At 34.3% G+C, this 23053-nt stretch overlaps 1 protein-coding gene across 1 annotated transcript in view; it reads right to left on the reverse strand.

Moving 5' to 3' along the window:
* Positions 1 to 1986: 1986 nt before the first annotated feature.
* LOC126971618 (polypeptide N-acetylgalactosaminyltransferase 2-like) overlaps positions 1987 to 23053 on the reverse strand; it is an 86694-nt gene continuing 65627 nt past the window's right edge. The window contains exons 5-10 of the mRNA XM_050817976.1: positions 22542 to 22729; positions 11030 to 11143; positions 5739 to 5917; positions 4654 to 4860; positions 3260 to 3391; positions 1987 to 2257 (exon numbers count right to left, since the gene is read on the reverse strand). Of these exons, the coding sequence (XP_050673933.1) occupies positions 2227 to 2257; positions 3260 to 3391; positions 4654 to 4860; positions 5739 to 5917; positions 11030 to 11143; positions 22542 to 22729 (851 nt within the window). The 3' untranslated portion in view covers positions 1987 to 2226. The remainder of the gene's footprint in view (positions 2258 to 3259; positions 3392 to 4653; positions 4861 to 5738; positions 5918 to 11029; positions 11144 to 22541; positions 22730 to 23053) is intronic.

Raw genomic sequence — 23053 nt, forward strand, 5'->3', positions numbered from 1 at the left:
CATTAAAACACCTGATGTCCTAATAACCATTACATCATCCAAACGAGTGTTGTAATAAAATTCAGTACAACATTGCAACACTCGTTTGTATGATGTAATGGTTACTAGGACTGGCTAACTGTTTCAGAATCTTTTATAGAGGATTCATATTATGGGTGAAGATAAAGTCTTGTATGCAGCTGTTGATAATTGGGTATTAAAACACTCATGTGTAACCAATCCACATTCGTGTTTACCCCTTATTACACAACAGTTGCATAAATAGCTAATATAATAACATTATTTACATTGAAAACAAGAATGTATAATATATACCGTAGGTAGTAAATAGGTACATTGAAGTGCGAAGATTACACCTTTACGTTTATTTTTAAATAGTGCAAATTCCGTATTTATAAAGCTATCATATTCACACAACTAGTCATACAGTTATTATAATATTCGTAATAGGTATAACAGTAAACACAACCTTAAACATAAAATTGAATTCCAATAAGTAGTTAATATAATATCATATTGAATTCTCTTTACAAATATTTACCCTTAAGTAATTTATACGTCTAGATAGATTCTCTTGCTGTTTGACAATCGATAAAAACAGGCCAGCAATATAGTTTAGTGTGCATGACAAGCTACTTTTACACTCGCAATTTGTATGACACTGTGTAAGTGTGCGTGAATTGCTCAAAACAGAGGTTAATTCTGAAGTCTATTTTTTTTAACAACTGTCATAGTCTATCTAGACGTATAAATGATTTAAGTATTTACCTAATTAAAGTTCATTCCACTCTCCCGGCATATTATCGTTAAATAATAATAACGTAAAATATTTAAATAAAACACTTTTAAAGGATTAAAACGCGTGTAATTGTAACTGTTTTTACATTAGATTTTTGCGTAAAAGTTACATTTTTATTTTAGTTAACAAGACGTTTCAAGATCTTTCCAGATCTCGTTTTCAGAGGGACCGGACCCCTGCCAGTATTCCAAAATGTAACTTTTACTCAAAAATCTGATGTAAAACCGTTACAATTACACGCGTTATAAACCTTTTAAAGTGTTTTATTTAAATGTGTAACACTCGCGTTAATCAAAGAAAATACTAACGTAAAATACATTGGTAACTATGAATAAATTTACATCTTAGTGATTGCGAATACTTATATTTATAAAATGGATTTTAATATAATGTGATAGTTTAAATCTAGACAAGAATGGTCTTATTTATTCTTGATAACTTCGAATAAATATTATATTATCACAATTCAATATTCTGTAGGGTAAATTTATGAGAATTGCGTGTTAAAAATTTAAAATGGGGAATTTCACATGAAAGTCTTAAAAGTTCTCTATTACCCAATCTTAATGTTTATCAGGTCGACCCGATTTAAGGTCTAAGTTGAAGTTTAAATAAAAAAATAAAACTATATCAACATCATTTTTGTTTCATGGATTCAGGATCATTTAAAAGCTATTTTGTGGAATAAATCTAAAAATTAACTATTACGTTAAATATTGAATTATATAGGTTCTATTATTAGTTTGATCGCATATCTATAAGCACAAACTGTACAGTGTTTATTACTATGATTATAAATTCTATATATATATTTATTTACAGGTTACACCCAAAATTAAACACTTATTTTATTGAGTCTTTTGTAAGTTTACATATAATGGAATGTTAACTACTTCGAGATAGATTATTCGAGAGTATATGTTGTCTATCGCCGAGTCTTTTCATAAAGCACCTTTATAATAGTACAGCTATATATTTACAAAAGGTATTAATTTTAATTCATTAAAAGCGGTTTATATAAAAACTCAAATATCTATGCTCTACATTGAGAATGTATCTGCTAAAATATATAAGCTATTTATAGTTTTTTGCCGCTGAAAAGTGAGTCCTTTAATAATAATACCTAATATTAGTGCTTTAATAATAATACCTTATATACAAAACAAGGATACATTTAAAGATTTCAATACATAAAAACTTGACTTAGTTTATTCCTATCACATTTATCGAGATACAAAGTAGGTTTGTCTGAGTTTATACAGGCATGTAAATGCGCGTGTTTGATCACGAAGTTTTTCATTTCCCACTGTTGAGCTTCATCAGATGGATCGCAGGGCGATAGGATAAGTGTCACCCTATCGTCGCTCGATATTGAGATGCAGAGTGTGTGGTGCCTTATCAGCCCGCTGTCGAACAGCCATTCCTGGTTACCACCTGTGTTGTGACATGGATAGAGACCTGAAATAAAATTTTTAATACATTTATTACACGCATATAAAACATTCCATTTTCAAAAACTAATTTCAACCAACTAGCTTTAAATACGAAGAATTATCTGTGTTAGCCTGTATATTTTTTGTGTGAGTAGGTAAGTGTAATTTTTTCACAAAAATATTTTAAATTAAAGATTTAGAAGTGTCATTGGAGACGGAGAAAGATATATCGCATCGCCAAACTTCCAGTTCGGTCTGAAGTTGCCACGCTCCTATTCGCGCAGAACATTTCGCATTCGCCCCTTCGATAGCCTATTAATTGATACTTCGCAACTGTTCGCAGCAACGTCAGAGCGAAACAGAAATTTGGCGAGGGATACATACCTAGTGTTATTTGTTGTTTGTGGGTAAGCAATGGGAAAAGTTTGTTTTGTGATCATTTATGACTAAGATCAAAATACTTTCATTGTTATTGATAGATTATGTCGCTTTTTTTATGGGATTGGGAGAATACAGCGAAGAGGTCATCTGATGGTTAGTGAACAGAAGGAGTACCAGCCTTAGTTATCACCATGGCAAATAGAGTGTTACCGCTGAGACAGGTATGGTCATATCTATTTCAAAGTTAAAAACTGAAGTGGGAAGTTTATTCGCCGACTATTGTTCACCTGATGAAGTAAAAATCAAAACGCTTCGGGTGTATATGGAGAATATCAAGGACATAAGGGTGAAAGTCTTTACCCAGTCTGGTCGTTTGGTTGTGAAATGGATCGATAGGTAATAACACTAAGAAATGTAATCTATAAGTGTCACTTTTAACTCTATACAGGGGCCCAAGTTGAGGTTAGGTGCGTTAGTAATAATCTTAGAAGACCAAGGTGGTTACAGATTTGAACAGCCAATTCGAAAAGTCGAAGTTAAATTAAATTGAAAATTTGCACTGAAATCTTTACAATATTTTACTGTCTATCGAATTATTAAATTACCCAATGTGCCATCAACTAGGTGCCCCATAGTATCTAAGCACCTGTCTCCTTGGCGTATGCTGTGGTAACCACCAGAATGAACCGGAACCTGCAGTTCAGGATACACATGCTCCAGGTACCACTTAAATGGCTTGCAGTGCAGTTTCTCCCTCAGCGCTTTTCTTTCTGATATGCTGAAAATCAATTCCAAGTTTTTTTTATACCAAGTTCCAAACAATTTTATCAAAGCTGTATAGATATTTTACAGAGGTTTTGCAATAAATTCATCAGCGGTTACTTTCACTGCTTGTAGCTTACTAGTAAAGGAAACATATATTTTTCTATTGTAGCATCTGCCCAGAAGCCCTATTACCAAAATCGAAATATGAAGTTTCGGTTAACGGATCGTACATTTTCCTATTACGAAAGTGTTTCGGATCCGAAGATCGCAATTAGACATTTCGTGTTTTGTTTACCTTATTCCTAATTACACTTGACGTTTACTTTTTCGTTGTTTGTCATTATTATGATCGTAACTACAACTTCACTTTTTATGGTTATGTCTGTGGTTCCGAAACGAAATCCGTCCTCACAATTCGGATCCGAAGTACCTACTTTGGTAATAGGATTTAATTCGAAGTTAGTCGTTCTTTCGTTTCGGATCGAAACTTAGGCGTCCGATTTTGACTTCTTATTTTATGGTCATCTAAACATAAGAAAAAAAAAATATTTCACTCCTTTACTAATCATGAGATTTCTGGAGGTCTATTACCAAAATCGAAAGCTGAAGTTTCAGTCCGAAGCGAAAGAACGATGAACTTTGAATTAAATCCTATTACCAAAGTACTTTGAATTTTGGGATAATGTTAACGAAATACAAAATGTCTAATCGTCGTATCGAACTTCGGATCCGAAACACTTTCGTAATAGAAAAATGAACGATCCGTCAACCGAAACTTCGTATTTTGATATTCGGAATAGGGCGGGCTCCTGTACTTGATTACGAGATTATCAATAGTTCATACAATTTGTCCGTCTTTGTAGATGAAGTACATGTACCAATATCAAAATGTATAGTAGTGTTTGGACTATTTTGAAATTTAAACGAAGTTCAGAATTGCCAAAAAAAGACTCACATACGCATATCTACAGATATTAATAAGTTATTACGAAACTGCAAAAATGACTAATCTAAGCATTATTGAAGTATGTTCTTTCCCTTTCTCAGACGTTGTCTATACTTGACAGTATTAGATGAGTAGTTTAGCCAAAATATTAACATTTATAAAAATTATTAGTTTTATGAGATAGGAAAACTCTTCTTATTACTGTGTGGTTGTAACCTAAAATGGAGTATGGGCAGCGGTGATTCCTTACCATCAGCTTACATGCACACTTTCCTCTTTCTATTTCACACAAAATGCCATCTGTTAATCTATGTAATGGATAAACTTACTCTCCAAATTCCACTTGCTTTGCCAGCGGCTGGGACCGATAATACAGCTCTTTGTAATCATCCATCCACACTTCGGCAGCTCTTCTGGTGTTCCTCGCAAAGACAGCCCCGGAACCTCCAGGGAACGTGTATGGGTGTCTCTTCCGGAATACGTGGCCCACTCGTGAACATGGTACTATTTCCAAAGAGCCACCACATTGCCATACTCTGAAAGAAGTTATTAATGAGAAAAGCCATACACGTATCTTAATAACATATTTATTTTGACATTTCACTGAATTTACAATCACTCACGGTTGTTTTTACTTAATTATTAATATAATAATTAAATTACAGCGTTATTGGTAATTTGATGTATTTCCGTTAAGAAGTGATTGGGGATGACTATTTGCGATAATTTAAGCAGCCCCATATTATGCATTATGTAAAAGCTAACCATTTTTGAGTTATCATGTTTTCAAAAATGTCAAAAATGCAAAATCAAAAAATTATTAAAAAGTATGAATTTAAATCACATTTATTCTTTTGATTAATAAGAACGATTACACTCTGGTTATTTATCAATATTAAAACAACAATAATCGGTAAAAATGCGAGAGGAAAACCGATATTATTTCAAAAAATTTGGAAGAATTTTTCCCACTGAAATGCCTTAAAAACAACATAAAACGTTATCAAACTTGGCTTGCGGATTATTTTAAAAATATAACAGTTTTCTTAGCTCTCCAACACTAGAACTTATTTCAAAGAAACTGAAAAAAAAATCATCACGTTTGTGATGTTTTTTTTTCAGAAGCACCAAATTACCAATAACCCTGTATATAAGTTTAATACAAGACGTAGTTAAGTACAGTTAAGTAACAGTCTAAAAGGGCGAACATAAAAAATATTTTCATTTGATTATGAATTTAATTTTGTTGAAGGTAATTCGTCACTTGAAGACAGTTCTACACTTGAAAATAATTCTTCACTTGAAGAATTATTCTTCACTTGAAGATAATTCTTCACTTGAAAACAATTCTTCACTGAAAGACAATTCTTATTATACTATTCTCTTAAGAAATAAATTACTCGTTTGGACGAACCTGAATGATATTTCTAGGTTCTCTCCTCCCCACACGTCCATCTTCATGTCGTATTTCCCCAACTTATTAAAGTATGCCCGGTCCATGCTGAAGAGGCCTCCAGCTATCATTGGGGTGCGGATTACTTGGGTTGGATCACTCAGACGAGCGCTGCGTTCGGAGTGAGACAGATATTCCCACTGCAAATACACAGAAGACTTCATTAGTATCATAAGTTACCAGTGGGAGGCTCCTTTGCACAGGAAGCTAGCTAGATTATGGGAGCCACAACGGCGCCTATTTCTGTCGTGAACCAGTAATGTGTAAACATTACTGTTTTTCGGTCCGAAGGGCGCCGTAGCTAGTGAAATTACTGGGCAAATGAGAGTTAACATCTTTTGTCTCAAGGTGACGAGCGCAATTGTAGTGCCGCTCAGAATTTTTCAAGAATCCTGAGCGGCGCTGCATTGTAATGGGTAGGGCGTATCAATTACCATCAGCTGAACGTCCTGCTCGTCTCCTCCTTTATTTTCATAAAAAGGTCGGTAGAAAGACACTGTTGAAAATACGCCTCTCAAACAGTCATCGACTCCTAAACATTTCAGTAGCAAACGTTGGTACAGCAAATGTTGGTACACTAAATGTTGGTAAACCGTAGATTATGTAAGAAAATTACATTTGTAACCGAAATTTATGAACCAGTCCGAGCGCTCTTACTAACAGAGAGACCGTTCGAGTGACGCATGGTTCGTAAATCTTGGTATGTCTCGTTCAACTCTCAGGTTGTGGCTCCATCTACAGGATCTAATTTACAGTTGATAACCTGCTTGCAATTTTTGCATATTAGGAAATTGACTTAAGATGTCGCTCTTTAACTCGAACCCGCGACTATCTAATTCTAATTTTGGTTACAAAATTTAATTTGTTTAATTAATCCCAGAAGTGCGGGCTATCGCTTTAAAATAACGAATTGCATAGATTATGTACCTATCATTAAAATCGATACCAGAGCTTTTGAATAGCTAAAACTTATGTTCATAAAAGGCATTGAGAATCAAAGATTTTCGAAAGGAGGAAGTGTTCGTATTCTTTTGTATATTTCGTTATAAGTATCTCTCTAATAAAAGCCGATAGTACTTATTTAAGTGCCATCTATAGAATGTTACATAAAATATTTAACATTTTTAATATAATGAAGAGTCGATGCATTAATTTAGTGGCAAATAGGCTACAATCATCTTATAGAAGAATATCTGGGTTACACACCCATTTTTTGAAAATTGATAAATTTGCAATGTCTCTTTTTTATGTAAGAGGAGGACAAACGAGCATCCTAGCATATTATAGTATGTAATAACATTTTTAAAAATTAAAAATATTATATAATGCCATCTGAATTATCTTTAGCAATCTTAATTAGGCTTAAAATCATCTTGATATTATTAAAGTAATGATGATGTGTAAAACATCAATTTATTTGCATCACTACAAATCTATACTAATATATAAAGCTGCAGTGTTTGTTTGTTTGTTTGAACACGCTAATCTCTGGTACTACTGGTCCGATTTGAATGATTCTTTCAGTGTTGGGTAGTCCATTTATCGAGGCTATAGGCTATGTTTTTTTTCATAATTAGGGATCCGTAATAAAATTGCTATTTTGTAACACAAGGTGTAAAATCGAAAACCTATTTTTGCGTGCGCTGCAAAAACTATTGACAATAGAACAAAATGATGTACAGGCTATAATAGGCAATATTTTATTACTTATAAAACTATCTCGTGAATTATACTTTATATGGCAAAACAACGTTTACCGGATCAGCTATATAATTATAATTATTAGTAAGTATGTAAAGGAGGACAAACGAGCATACGGATCACCTGATGTGAACTGAACACCGCCGCTTATATTACATACCTACATACACCAGAAGAATCACAGTAGCGTTTTTTTTCAATTACCGAAGGTCGTATTGTCCTGGAACCACCGCACACAAGGAAGCTTATTCCACAGCTTTGTGATACGTGGAAGAGAGTTCCTTGAAAACCGCTGTGTGGAGGACCGCCACACATCCAGATGGTAGGGATGATATCCTAATTTGTGGCGTGTCGTGCGAAGGTGGAATTTACGACAGGAATTAGCAGTAATAAAATTTTGAAAAAAAAAAAAAATTGTGAACGATGCGGGACACATTTTATTTGTGTATTAATCCTAGAAGTGAAGGTTATCACTTTAAAAAATATAACAAATTGGACAGGAATTAGGTGAAACTCTTCGGTGCACTCCCCGCAATGAAATAGGTTACTTAAGGCGAAGAGTAAGCAGAAAACACGCAAACATGCTATTTTTAGACAAGTTTTGTGGTGAAAGTAAAGCATTTTGAGCTATGAACACTACTTAATCCTGTTACACATATCCTTAAGTCTTATTTGTAGGTTGCTAATGCTTGCTGTTGGTTATAGTTAACACTGCCGAGCCTTTTTGAACTACCACATTTCTTTGAAGTTAAACAAGTTTTTTGGCATGACGTGACGCATTTTTTTGGTACTTCTCTCAGAAAAGTTATTCTTATAGCTTGAACATTTTTGTGTAGGTTCATTTATTCAGATTAGTAGTGAATAACGAGGATTGTAAGCATATAAACTGTTTTTTTAATTTTGAAAATATTGGCTTTGTTACGGCCGGCAGCCGTGAACTCATATCGCTCAAGGTCGCTGGCATTTAGTATCGCCTTAACGTCTCTCAGGTTACATTGAGGCAAGCGCCCCTCATTTTTAGAAAGGATTGTCCTAGCATATTATAGTATGTAATAACATTTTTAAAAATAAAAAATATTTCGTAATATATAATGCTATTCGAATTATCTTTAGCAATCTTAATTAGGATTAAAATCATCTTAATACCATTATAGTAATGATGATGTGTAAAACATCAATTTATTTGAACTTAATTGCATCACTACAAACATAATTATAATTACTAGTAAGTATGTAAATATATTTTTAATTATAATTATTGATATAAAATTAACAAAAATCAAAATAAAATTATTCCTTTTAAAGATTGATATAAAGTTTATAAATATTTGTTTAATGTTGTTTATCATAAAAAAAATCGCTATATTCTACTACTTATATAGAAATTACTGTATCTTGTTATTTCTATATAAGTACCAATATTATCTATTTTTCCTGCCAGGAAAACTATATTACCTGTAGGTTAGGCTACATTTGTGTACATATATAATTTAACCTAAAAATTAATGAGATGCCATCACTCCATTATTACCACAAAAATCGTCACCTTTTTGCTCTTAATAGTGATTTTCATTATTATAACACTAGAAATAAGGGATTGCTTGTAACTAATTCCAGTAGGCTTCATAAGATACATAATAGCTTTAAGTGTAAATGTATACACTTCTATAATAAAGTCCCAGCCACTGTTCAGGCATTATCTATAAATAAATTTAAATGTTTTATAAAAAAATGGCTCTGTCGTAAATCCTATTACTCCACTGCTGAATATCTAAATGATCGGACAGCCTGGGACTAGATTGTGATTATTTTATAGCGATAGAAATGACGGTACAATATTGTATATGTTTATTGAAAAGAGCGCAAAAAAAAGAATGCTGGGAGAGTTTCTTGCGCCGCATCTTCTCTCTCAGAGCGCCTTTTTTTCCGAAGCGGTAGTAGTATCTAGTAGTTATTAGAAATGACATCAAAAAGAATTCTAAAGGAATCAATTTGGAAAAAATAAATGCCTTTTATGCCTTTTATTATGCCTCTATTCCTTACTCACATGTTTATAGTGAGAGATACTGAATGCAGTTACCTTTTGATTTAAAGAAACCGCTCAATTTTGTATTTAATACTTATTATTATTTTACTATTAGAAATTATTGTATCTACTTTGAATAATTATTACGCAAAAATATAATATACTTAAGGGTTGCATCCGACGTACCTGCATTTAGGAATGTGGTAAATAAACGAAACACAGTATTAAGGCATATTGCCAATCTTTCTACACCTGCAGCCTGTGGGTTGACTACACGCAGAGCGTAACCAAAGAGTATAATAATATATAGGGAAAAGAGAGCCCTCTCTACGCATTATGAGCTGTCTATTTGAAAACTAGCGCCATCTGGAGATTGGCCCCGAAATAATTATATATAGGCTCGAAATTATAAAATTCATTTTCAATGTTGTGACGCAATTAAATAACTCTAATTTTTAATGTAGGTATTGCAATTTTTTACCACGTTGAAATTGCGTTAGAGTTAGTTATTTAATTTTGCCACAACATAGAACATAAGGGATAGATTTAGTAGTGTAAATATGCTAAATGGAACGCGAGAGCTACATACATGCGCTAACGCTAGAAGTAGCCGCCATTTTATGAACAGTGGGCAGTGACATTTTTTTTCTAGCAGTACACATACAATAAGTACATACAAATGTTATAAACTTATGTAGATTGTAACTGCATTTATTGATAGTCAATTAATCACCTTGGACATCACAGGGTTAATATTATAAATAATTTAATAATGACTCACGAAATGGTGGGTTCGCGATAACGTCCCACCTCTGATGATGAAGGACTGCCGAATGGTCCGAAACTAGTCGGTACCAACGTCGAAGAGTAAGATGAAAAATATCCAATGTAATTATTGGGGTAAGTATGGTGGGTTCGCGATAACGAACCTCCACCTCTGATGATGAAGGACTGCCGAATGGTCCAACACTAGTCGGTACCGACACCGACACCGACAAAAACGTGAGTAAAGCCGTATTAATAATATCCAATGTATTGTACTTTTTGTTGTAAATTGCTTCTTATAAGTAAAAAAAATGTTTTTACAATAATCTGTACGTGCAAAAGGTACATTAAATAAAACTTTAATTCTTTAATTATTGGGTCTGTGATATAGTAATCAAATCTTACTAAGCAAAGTTTTGGCTTTTGTTGTTAATAGTTCATAGTTTCTGTTGTTTTGTGTCAATAAGAATAGTTCTGTCAGAAAAATTAATACTCTTTGTGCCCTAGATGCTTTCATTAATTTTTCATCATTATAATAATAGTAATCAGCATCACAACACAACATCTCTACATCAATCTATAATATAGAAAAGATGAATCGTCGTTTTAGTAATAATATTATAAGAATATTAATAAGTGATGCATTGCTTGTTTTGCAGACCGTACAAAGTGACAATGTGACGTCATCGACGTGAGGTCCAGAGATAATGTAGCCGGGTAGAATAGACCGATTTGCATGTTTGATAGTGATCGTGTTTACCTTGAATACTAAGTTCCAGTCGAAGCCGCCGCGTAGGTCGGCCGACGCGCCGATGTACTGGAAAGTGTCCATGCTGATCACGTCTATCACGGGGCAAACCACTCGCGTTGGCTCCTGCAACACAATCATACATGTACACAGGCTTAGATCATTTATGCTGCTAGATAGACTGTGATAGCTGTGTCTTCTTGTCCAAAAGGCTCTATCTAGATGTATAAATTATCTAAGTACACAGCGTAGCAAAATTAGTAATCAGTTCCACGAATTGATTGTGTATGAATTGTTGAGGATTATTTTTGATGTCACAAATCGCTGTCAGAAATGGCCAAAATAAGTAATTATAACTTTTAACTTCCTGTAGTCTCAAAATCGAGTTTTCATCAGATATCGACGTTTTAAGGTCCTAGTCGAGGGCACTAGACCAAGAGGCAGGTCCCCGATGAGGTGGACGTACCAAGTGAGGCAAGCTGTCGATACTCTTCATGAATTCACGAGAAGAGCGGCAGTTCGCGACGAGTGGCGTCGCATTGTGAAACAGGCCACTACCCTCAATGTGACGACCACGACACCTCTGACAAGAGTGTAACGCCGAAGAAGAAGAAAAGGGTCCTAGGAAGCGTTCCTGACGATATTTAAGATGGTGTCTGTATGTCTGACTGCGTGTGTGTGTGTGTGTTGTGCCATTCGAAAGGGCTTGACCAAACTGAGATTCTATTAGAATTTGAAGAACAACTCAAAGTCGTCAAAAATACAATTTGAAGCTTGTAGGTATGGAATTAGCGGTAGTTGCAGGTATAGTCTTAGGGCCAAACGTATTCCAATTTTTTTTTAAAGAATACTTGCGGTCGATTCCACCCATAGTCATCTTTTGTTGGGTATTTCTCCACATCTTACTTCGTTGTACCACCGTGCAATTTTAGAAAACGATGGAGAATTTGCACAAAAAATACATGTAGGTATAATATATCCTGTAAATCCAGACTTACTTGTGCCGTACTGAAATATTTAAGCACAGATATTTTATAACAGCATGCAATTCAATTTTATCAATTTTCAAAAACACGCTCCAACAAACTGTTATCAAGATTTCCGCTTTTAGAACAAAATATTAATTTTTTTTTAAATTATGGAATCCTCCTCTATTAGCCAGTATTTACTTTTTTGAAGTGAAACTTCTTTAGAATCGTTGTGATTTAAAAGTCGATGAAATGAAAAACCGAAACGATACAGAAAACTATTATTTTTGCCGTCGCGCCAAATTATGATTTTAACAATGTGGATATCCTATCCGAGGTTCTCGACGGTGCACAGAGCGAATCAAGGATCAATTTTGAAATCCAAGATGGCCGCCGCGTAAAGTTATGATTTCAACAATTCGGATAACGTATCCGAGGTTCTCGAGGGTGCAGAGAACGAAATTGAGATCATTATTTAAATCCAAGATGGCCACCGCGCAAAATTATGATTACAACAATTTTAATGTGTATGTATTTATAAATATACAGTTTATTAAAAGCGACTGCTTATTTTATCAATACTTTTCAATGAGTATTTTTAGTCAGGAACTTTTCAGAAGTTTGATTTCTACCGTGTGTGACTTGCACACAGACACATATTTTTTTTATTCCAAAGAGTCTGCATCTCATAATCGGTATTTATTGAACACCTCTTGTATGTAAACAGTTGAATATAGATCCATTACCTTTAGTGGAGTTAGATACACGTAAATAGCTTATTGCAAATACTGTTTATCAGCTATTTCGTAATTAAGATAATAATTAACCACTAGAAGTAGTTGTTCTTGACCGCTCGTTTGCGAAGATTTTATTATTGTACATTTACATTTGCACTTCTTATGTTACAACGTAATAATATGCCTACGTTAAACATATTAATGTTTGCTGGCACTTATGCTTTGGTGTTTTTAATAGCCTGGTAATAGGTATTCCTCATCAGGAAGAGTGTTGGAAGACGGTACCATATTATGGGACGCCAGAGCAAATATTTCTTTAAAACCACCCAAAATAGGTAATTGAAGAAGAGTTAATATTCTGTTAAGTCCGTGAAAGATATATCATATATCAAGATATTATATAAGATACAATACCATTTGGAATTATTTTAACAGTATTTAACGAAACGTTAACAAGGATTAATATTTTTTGATTTATTATATTTCAAAAATCATACTACGGTTGACTGAGCAGTGAGGTTATTGGTAAGTTATTTTTAAATCGTCTTGAACTAAAGTTAGTGGAGGATAGTAAATTTAAAAAACAGATAAAAAATGGTTTATTAAATAGTGCATGACGTAATCAGTTTAAAGCATATCTTAATTATTAATTTGCTATTTCAGTTTAAATGTTTTAATATATTAATTAAGTACCTGACCTGGAAACTGTATTAATTTGTAATACCACACACATTTGTTTTTGTTACATAAATACTATGCAACAAATATTATTCCGTTTACTTTTGGTAAGAATTGGGTCGCTCGTGTCAAATTGGTAGTCATCAAGTTAAGCAGGTGCTAATAAAAACTCTATTAAGTATATTAAGATAGATATAAGTTAATATAAAATCTAAATCCCTTAAGCTCGTTTGCCTAGTGGGCGGTTACCATTAGCCATATAGAAAATTGTTCAAGTTCGTTTTCGGAGTAGGCGGTTACCAATTGATTTTTTTTGATGAAAATACGGGACGAGACGAGCAGGACGTTCAGTTGATGGTAATTGATACGCCCTACCCATTACAATGCAGTGCTGGCCAGGGTTCTTGAAAAACCCAAAAATACTGAGCGGCACTACAATTGCGCTCGTTACCTTGAGACATAAGATGTTAAGTCTCATTTTCCTTCAGACCGAAACACAGTAATGTTTACACATTACTGCTTCACAGCAGAAATAGGCGCCGTTGTTGTACCCATAATCTAGTTTTCCTGTGCAAAGTAGCCTCCCATTGGTAAAAGGAACCAATAAATAAAATAAAAATCGTTGAAATAAAAAAAGTGTTTTAAGTTTGTTTGCATAGTAGGCGATTACGATTAGTCAAATAGAAAATTCTCAATTCTTCAAGTTTGTTTGCGTAGTGGGCGGTTACCATTAGCCATAGTCAAATAGAAATATCTCAATTGTTCAAGTTCATTTGCTAGTGGGCGGTTACCATTAGCCGTTCGTGTAGGCCTAGTGGATTTCTCACTTTATTGCTCAGCCCGTGTCACATTCCAAAGCTTCTCCGTTTATTATTAACATATTACGGTTCGTAATTATATCGAAATACTAGAACGTGGCGAAAGAATAGTCCGTGACCGATATTTATTATACCAATATGAATGTGAAGGTTTTACTTTCAAGATCTGAAGTAAGACAATATTTAGAATACGTTATTTATACGAACCTGAGAATGACATTGGCTAGAATAGAATAGTTTAGGAAAAAAAAATGCGTGAGTACAAAGTACACCTGTGAAACCTGCATTGTGCATGACCCTCTAACCTGTATATTATGAAGTCCTGGTACATGTTGCTAGGATGACACATGATTTCAACTGCTATGAAAGACATCTATCACCGTTATATACCATATTTATGTTCTCCTGGTGTCTATGTAGTAAATATGTCGTGCGCATGACGTCAGAATATATTAAGGTATACTCGCGTCATACATAATACAATCTCTTCTTTAACTATGATCGCCTGGTATCAAAATAATGTATAATGCTTCCTCTCTCATTTTCTCCCACGTTAAATCGTGTGAATTTATTTATGAGTCTGTTTCGTTTTATTGTCGCGCTTATTCGTTTCATCGCTTCAATTAGTGTAAAATGATCTGAAATATCTTCTCAAACTGCAAATATTAACTTGTTGAAATATTTTATACTGAGAGATATATCCTGATATATTCAGGGTGGACCAAAAGTCCGTTTATAATTGGAATGATGATTAAAAAAAACTAATTACAGTAGATCATAATTGTTTATAGTAAACAAAAGGGGAATTTATTTCTTAAAAATCATATCATCCATATGCAATCCTTCATTATTCAGGCATTGCTGCAATCTAGAGCGGAAATTTTCGATGACAGCTTTACATGTTTCTGTTGAAATGTTTTGGATTTCTGTGCGAATACGATCCTTTAATTCGTCAAGAGTTACTGGGTTGGTTGGCTGGAATGCATGGGTTTTTGATCACCATGACATAGTGTCACTCCAATAACGATAATTTTGTCTATTAACATGCCCATTTAGGTATAAGTGTGCCTCGTTGAGAAAAAAATGTTTGTAAAACTGGTCAATCGCTCTACCATTTCGTTCGCAAACTGCAACCTAGTGGCATGGTCCTGAGGCCTTAATTCCTGCACCATTTGGATTTTATAGGGATGTAGACTTAAATCTTTCTTGAGAATGCGGTTTAATACATCATTATCTTGGCACGTTAAGGACAGCAGACCGCTTTCGAGTTGAAAGTCCAGGTTGGTCACGAACAGACGATTTTACTCGCTCCACGTTTTCTTGGTCCCTCGGCGTTCTAGGCCGGCCAGATGTTAATGGATTTTTGGACCACCTGTATAATACTAGCTGACTCAGCAGACTCTGTTCTATCAACAGAAAGAAAATGATGCACCTAAGTATTCAGGAATTATGCTGCCTAAAGCTATTGGGAATGTGTAATCAAAGGTAATAATGAAACTAAAACGTATTTCTGAACGCCTTTAACATTACCGCTTTATAATTGTAATTTTTTTAAAGTATGAAAAAAGATTTGGTATTTAATCCTTAAGTGATAGACAAAATATGCTATCCCGGACTTTTCTATAGTCTTATATAAAATACACAATTCCACCATTACATCATTATGTTATTTATATCTAAACAACTCAAAGGGTTTAGACAGCGTTTTCGTTATAAGCTATATATTTATATACGGCTATATACGGCTTATATTTTTCAACAACTCCAAAAAATATCGTTAATGTATACAAAAATGTGTACATAAACTTAAAAAAAATATGCTAAAACCTTCCTCGAGAACGACGCTATCCATTGGTGGAAACAGCATGAAAATCGGTGCTGTAGTTTTTGAGTTTATCGCGAACAGACAGACGCGGCGGAGGACTTTGTTTAATAATATGTACTGATTGATAATTAATCTTCATATTATAACTACGGGGCGCGGGTACTAACTCATGGTACGGTTAGAAATAAACACGGTTGCAAATTAAATCAGCTTTTAGGTGTACCTTGGGGACAAGGTTACGATGAAAGCGATATGAATGAAGCCATGTATCAAGGTCGAACAGTCGCGACCGAATGTCACACAAACCGGTATCATACAGATAATGACACCACTAAAATATGACATGGCTGTTATGCAACAAGTCGAAACTAAGTCGAGAATCGTCTTCATTATAATACAGTTTGTATTAACATACCCGTAACTATGTCGCGTTGTTTTGACCCATTTTGATGAAGCCTGATTGACATAATGTTCGCGTTTTTAAGCACAGGCTGTTTCAAATGTTTGACAGCATAATTTTTTGTGCCTTTTTGAAGCGCCACTCGCGAGCGTCGAGAGAACAAATTTTGACGTGTAATAAAAATGGCTGCAAAGGAACGTACAATACTGTGAAGTATTTTTGCATTTTAAATTAATTTCGTTCGTTTTCCGTGTTCGCATGTTAATGTACATCATATATAGTTTTTTTAATTTTATCATTCTCATATTTTAGAAGTTACAGGGGACACACACATACACACACATTTTACAACTTTAAAAGTGTCTATCGCGCAAACTGTTCAGTTTAGAAAAAAATGATGTTAGAAACACCAATATCGTCATTTGAAGACCTATCCATAGATACCACGTATGGGTTTGATGACGGGTTCCGTTTTTTGCCATTTGGCTACGGAACCATAAAAAGGTGTTCTTGGTCACACGTCAATATATTCCTTGATTTGAGTGATTTGATTGATTGATTGACCTATTTCAACATCTGCAATACGGAAGTACCTAACACTTGAATTTGACCGGTTTTTACTAATACCTGTGCTGAATGTAGGTTATAAAAGAATGTTCTAGAATGACCGAGCCACCTAAAAAAACAATGACTACATCGAGGTGATTTGAGAGGCGTAAGAACCAAGATAACACAGATGATCTAAGTTGCGCAATCTCTTGCATCTTCCGTTCACCACGCTTGAGTAACTGGCGCTGCAGTAGCAGCGATCAAGTTGTAAGCTTAAGGCGATTTTTCATGGCGATCAAAAATTTTATATGCATATCGTTGTGTCCTTACTTGGATCACCAGTAAATGAACTAAGCTACCTCTCTGAAGATGCTTCGTATAAGGGTGAAGCATGTGTTGAAGTGATCTTGAAAAACTTAGCGGAATTATCATTAAAAATCATATTTTTTTGATATTAGGGACGAGATGAGCTGGAGTTTTAGCTGATGGTAATTGATACCCGCTGCCTATTACAATGCAGTGCCGCTGAAGATTATTGTAAAACCCAAAAATTCTGAGAGGCGCTACAACTGCGCTCATCACCTTGAGACATAAGATTTCAAGTTTTATTTGCCCAGTAATTTCACTAGCTATGGCGTCATTCAGACCGCAACACAGATTACTGTGTAAGCATTAGCTTACACTGCTTCATGGCCTAATCTAGCCGGCATCCGGTGCAAAGGAGTCTCCCACTAGTAGGTTGATTAATATAACATGAAGGAATTTATATTATAACAAAACAAGGAACCTATAAAATAAGAAGTAACGAACAAGGGGTTTAGCTGATGGTACAGATACCATACACTGTACCCCTTACAGTGCAGTGCAGCTCGAGATTCTTGTAACATCAAAATTCTGAGCAGCAACAACCAATGTACGTCAGCTTGAGACAAATTTGTGAAATTTTTTATATTTTTTTTGTGGCAGAGGAGGAAAAAGGATCATCTTATGTTAAGTGAGTACCACCGCCCATGTTCTCCAGCAAACCCAAAGGAACCACAGGAACGTTACCAGTCTTTAACTGTAATTGTAATTGCAGTAACAATGGTATCCTTCAAAATAAAACACAAAAGTGCTTGCACTCTAGTGTTGTAATCTCTTCTAGCCTCCCACTGGTATTATTTTAATGTTTTTCTTTTTTTTTAATTCGAAAGTGCTTTAATAATTTCAACTTTAATTAAAATTAAACGTACATTAACAGTATAGATCAGGAATATGCATTAAAATAAAATAATATGTTTATCCAGGTTCATTTCTAACCGACTTCAAAATAGAAGGTATGAACTAATGATAGAATATAATAATTAATATGGATGAATAACTTAATTAATTAATGATAGTTACAGTTAACATGTTATACCTCATAAAAACATATCACTGTAATAATAAATTGATTTAAACATTTAAATCGCTATTAACTTATGATTTAATCCAGTGATTAAAGTAATGCGGTGTATCAGCTGTTGGGTACGTGAGGTAACACACTTTGAAAGCAAATCACTTTTGCAACTTTACATTGATCGAGATGGTCTTGTTATAATTCCGTTACTGTGCAATACATTTCAAGTAGTTGACGGTGAAGAAACACGGCAATATATCGACTTTAAAGGTAAATCTTTTATAATTGAAGTAAACATCATATATATTTGGTACCACGGACGAGTAAAAAAAGAAGGAGTCCGCACCGTGATATTAGCAAGTGAAGCACGGTTATGCTAGTGTGTGTGCGGTTACGGGGGATTTTTTCTCCCTTAAATAATCATAATTATATGGTCACAAATACTTATATAGTATCGTTTTTACACTTTTTCACAACGCACGACGGCATTTCTAAAATATTTTATTGAGACGCAAACTGATCTGTAACAGACGATCGCCGATTCTCATAACGGCCGCCTATCGGCCTGTAGTAGTGTAAGTGTGTGCGTGGGGTTATGTACTTACACGTTAATCGGCTTGTTTTGTTGCTACACTGTTATGTAAGGTGACACGGAGTCCTTATTTTTTTACTAGTTCGTGTTTGGTACTTTATTTCTGCCACTCATGTTGCAGTATCCTTACTATACAATTAGGCTTCAGAGAGGAGGAATCTGACATTTCATATATAATATTTAATTTTTTGGTGATAAAATAAAATAAAGCGTTTTATTTTTGAAGATAAACTTCATAGGCGTGTTATGAAAAAATTATGAGAGTGAAATTTTAAGATACGCGCGCATCACTGTAACACAAAAGTAACAGGTTGAAGTTGGTTCCTTAAATTTTCTGACGTTTGCGTCATTCGTTATCTTTTTTTTTTAGGTTTCTTCGTCCATTATTAAGACAGGCAAAGGGTTCAAGCCCATACAGCCTTATTAACAATTAATTGTCAAAGTCATCTCTGCAAGATTTTAACAAAACTATTCTTTCTAAAAACGTAAAATAGCACGAGGAATAAATCATTTTAATGATTTTTGCTTCGTTAGGCCAAAGAAGTATAACTTCTTGCGTGCATACATAAGCACACACACACTTTTTTTCTCAACTTCATGCAGTAATAATTCTTATTATCTATTAAAATACATGAGATTCGCAAGAGAGATAGAGTACGCCTCAGTAAGATATGAGCAAAACAAAAAAAATATACCTATTTCTTACTTTACTTCATGAAACTAAAATGGCGGCTCATATAGACAGAACGAAGAAAGAAGCGTTTCGTGGCCCTATGGAAAGGAACCACGGGAAATAGAGAATGTGTAAGCATTACTGTGTTTCGGTCTGAAGGGCGCCGTAGCTAGTGAAATTACTGGGCAAATGAGACTTAACATCTTAGTCTCAAGGTGACAAGCGCAATTGTGGTGCCGCTCAGAATTTTTGAGTTTTTCAAGAATCCTGAGCGGCACTGCATTGTAATGGGCAGGGCGTATCAATTACCATCAGCTGAACGTCCTGCTCGTCTCGTCCCTTATTATCATAAAAAAAAGAAGAACCCAGCAAACGTTGTATTGCCGATATTAAAATCGCGATACAAAAGTAACTGTTGATCGTAGATGGGTGAAAAGTTGGATGTATTTTTTAACGCTGACTCAAAATCAAACAAAAAAAAAAATATATAAAAAAAAAAATTAGGCGTGGACCGGACCACCCTCAACTTTTAGGGGGATGAAAAATAGATGTTGTCCGATTCTCAGACCTACTCAATATGCACTCAAAATTTCATGAGAATCGGTCAAGCCGTTTCGGAGGAGTTCAAAGTTTAACACCATGGCACGAGAATTTTATATATTAGAGAATAATATGATAATTTGTACTACTGTTTTTTTTAATTATGCAAGAATTTGGCTTAGGCAATATTTTTAAAGTATTTTCTTTTCTTTTTGATATAACCATTCAACCATCAAACTATCACGAACTTTAACAGGCTTCTAGATAAAGAAAATGAAAAATAATCTTAAATATTATGTTTTTTTTTTTCAAATACTAGTGGGAGGCTCGTTTACACAGGATGCCTGCTAGATTATGGGTATAACAACCTATTAACCGGGTGCCTATTTCTGCTGTGAAGCAGTAATGTGTAACCATTATTGTGTTTTGGTCTAAAGGGCCCCGTAGCTAGTGTAATTACTGGGCAAACGAGATTTGACATCTGATGTCTGAAGGTGACGAGCGCAATTCTATTACCGCTCAGAATTTTTAGGTTTTTGAAGAATCCAGAGCGGCACTGCATTGTAATGTGCAGGGCGTATCAATTAGCAACAGCTGAACGTCCTGCTCATCTCACAAAATATTACCGACAATTCCAGCTATGCTTAAAAAATATCCCTGTATTGACATCTGATAAATGTATTTAAACTTTTTACTATACTGGAGGTATTCCAATAAAATAGTTAATCATTAATAAATGCACGCTGTTTTGCGTGCATTTTTTAGCAACAAGAAACCGTGTTATATTTGACCTCATTACCACTTGGCAGTAAAGGCCGATATGTCAATGCTAAAATATCATTTCTGCTACTTGATTACAGTAATCACTCCTTTAAAGTGTAAACTTATAAAGCGTTTTCATATTTCGCGATTTCAAATACCCCATATAACAGTCCCGCATTTAACGCGGGGATATTCGACATAAATATTGAAATTGAATTGAATTAATTAGCTTCGCGTACCTTTGCTCGTGTGTCAATTGTGTTATAACAAAATTAAATTATTTTATTAGATTTGTGTATTAAAACCTTAATAAAATAGTAGAACTAGGCTAACAATTGGAAATACTTGATACCAATTGTGATTCATTATTATTATTACAAATAACGAGGTTCAAACGCGTTATATAGAATTATTGCTATAACGCGTTTTCTTTACGCGGAACCACTACCGCGTTATAGGGGCGCTTACCATTACTTGATATTATTCATTTCATAATGAATTAACTGCATCAAATTTTTTAGCACTGCGGTGTAATCACATTCTATATAACGTTTACAATGTAAAATTATTCCAGGCAAAGGACGATTTCTGCACCTAGTCTTGAATCAGGTCTATCTAGATTTATTTAACTAGTTTTAATCGTGTTTATGAAATTTTTGCGTACTTTTCATATACTAAAACGTTAGCTAATGTTAATTTCTTAAACTCTTCTCTTCTCGTTGTATTTGTGGTGAATTAAAAAAAAGTGCTTGTTCGACTTCGAGTATGGGTCCTATGTCACTGTTTCTGCCTTAGTAGAACCAGTCACCTGACTTAAGTCTAGATATATTAAACATAAACAAAATTAAAAAAATATTTCTTCTCTTCTCTTCTTCTCTCGGGTCTTGATATTAAGCTAATTTCAATCATTTTTAAGCACGTAATTTCGAACCAACTTTATAGACAACCTATAATTTCTTCGCAGGTACATTTCCTCACGATATTTCCCTTCATCGTAGAGCAAATGAAAATACACATAAATTCGAAAATGGAAACACATTAGTAGGGATCGTACAGCCCTATGAGCTAAGAGATTTAACTTGAGATTTAAATTAAATTCTTTATATACGTTAATATGTAATAATTATACTAGATACTGATCATGTTTTTGGTTGGGAATCAAGATTTTCAATTGCTTTTTCTTGTAAATTGAAAGGTTAATTAAAGAAGACAATATCGTCACTTGAACGAAATGTTAAAGCTGTGTTATGTGGAGACGATGGATTAAAGTATATTGACTGGACTTATTGATAAAGCGAATGTGGATGAAGGTGTCGAAAAAGGGTAACTTGAAGACTACGATAACATCGAAGATGCCACGTCATGAATACCAAAGATAGGAAACTTGTATGGATGGAACTTGATGGGATGGTTGCAAGTGAAATAGCTAATGAAATATATCAGGCCTGTAGCAAATATGTACGAATAGTTTATAGTCTCTGTCTGGGTTGCTTACTACGTTCAAATTTTATAGTAAAATATTCTTGCAACGAATGCTGGTATTTCATTTAAACATACTATCGTTATACGGAGTATTAGTAATTAGAAACCTTTGCGATTCTCACCTCTTTAATCCTCTGCAGTAAGGGCTCCAGCCAGTGGACATTGCACTCCACATGCGAGTCCAGGAAGGTGAGGACCGGAGCCGTGGCTGCGTCAGCTCCTCTGACCCTCGACCGCATTAGACCTTCCCGCTTGGTGTTCCTTATCACTTGAACTTTCCGTATCGCTCGCAACGACGCGCCATCGTCAGCTGTTAGTTAATTATTTTTTAAATTTTGGTTTTGGCTTAATAAGATTATGCATAAGTAGTGTATGTTAATCATTGACTCTCTTGATCTAATGCAAAAATTGCATAAATAATATGAGAAATTCAATCAGGTGAGCTTAAAAAAACCTTCAAAAAACAAGCATCAATTAAAGTTTTCAAAGTTTTTGGCGCTAAGTAAATTTGTTTACCTTAAGTTCAACTTTTTCTATTTAATTTCATAGTATTTTCTTTGATTAATGCGAGTGTTACACATTTAAATAAAACACTTTTAAAGGATTAAAACGTGTATAATTGTAATTTAGTTTT

This window comes from Leptidea sinapis, chromosome 24 (genome assembly GCF_905404315.1).
Source record: "Leptidea sinapis chromosome 24, ilLepSina1.1, whole genome shotgun sequence".
Lineage (NCBI taxonomy): Eukaryota > Metazoa > Arthropoda > Insecta > Lepidoptera > Pieridae > Leptidea > Leptidea sinapis.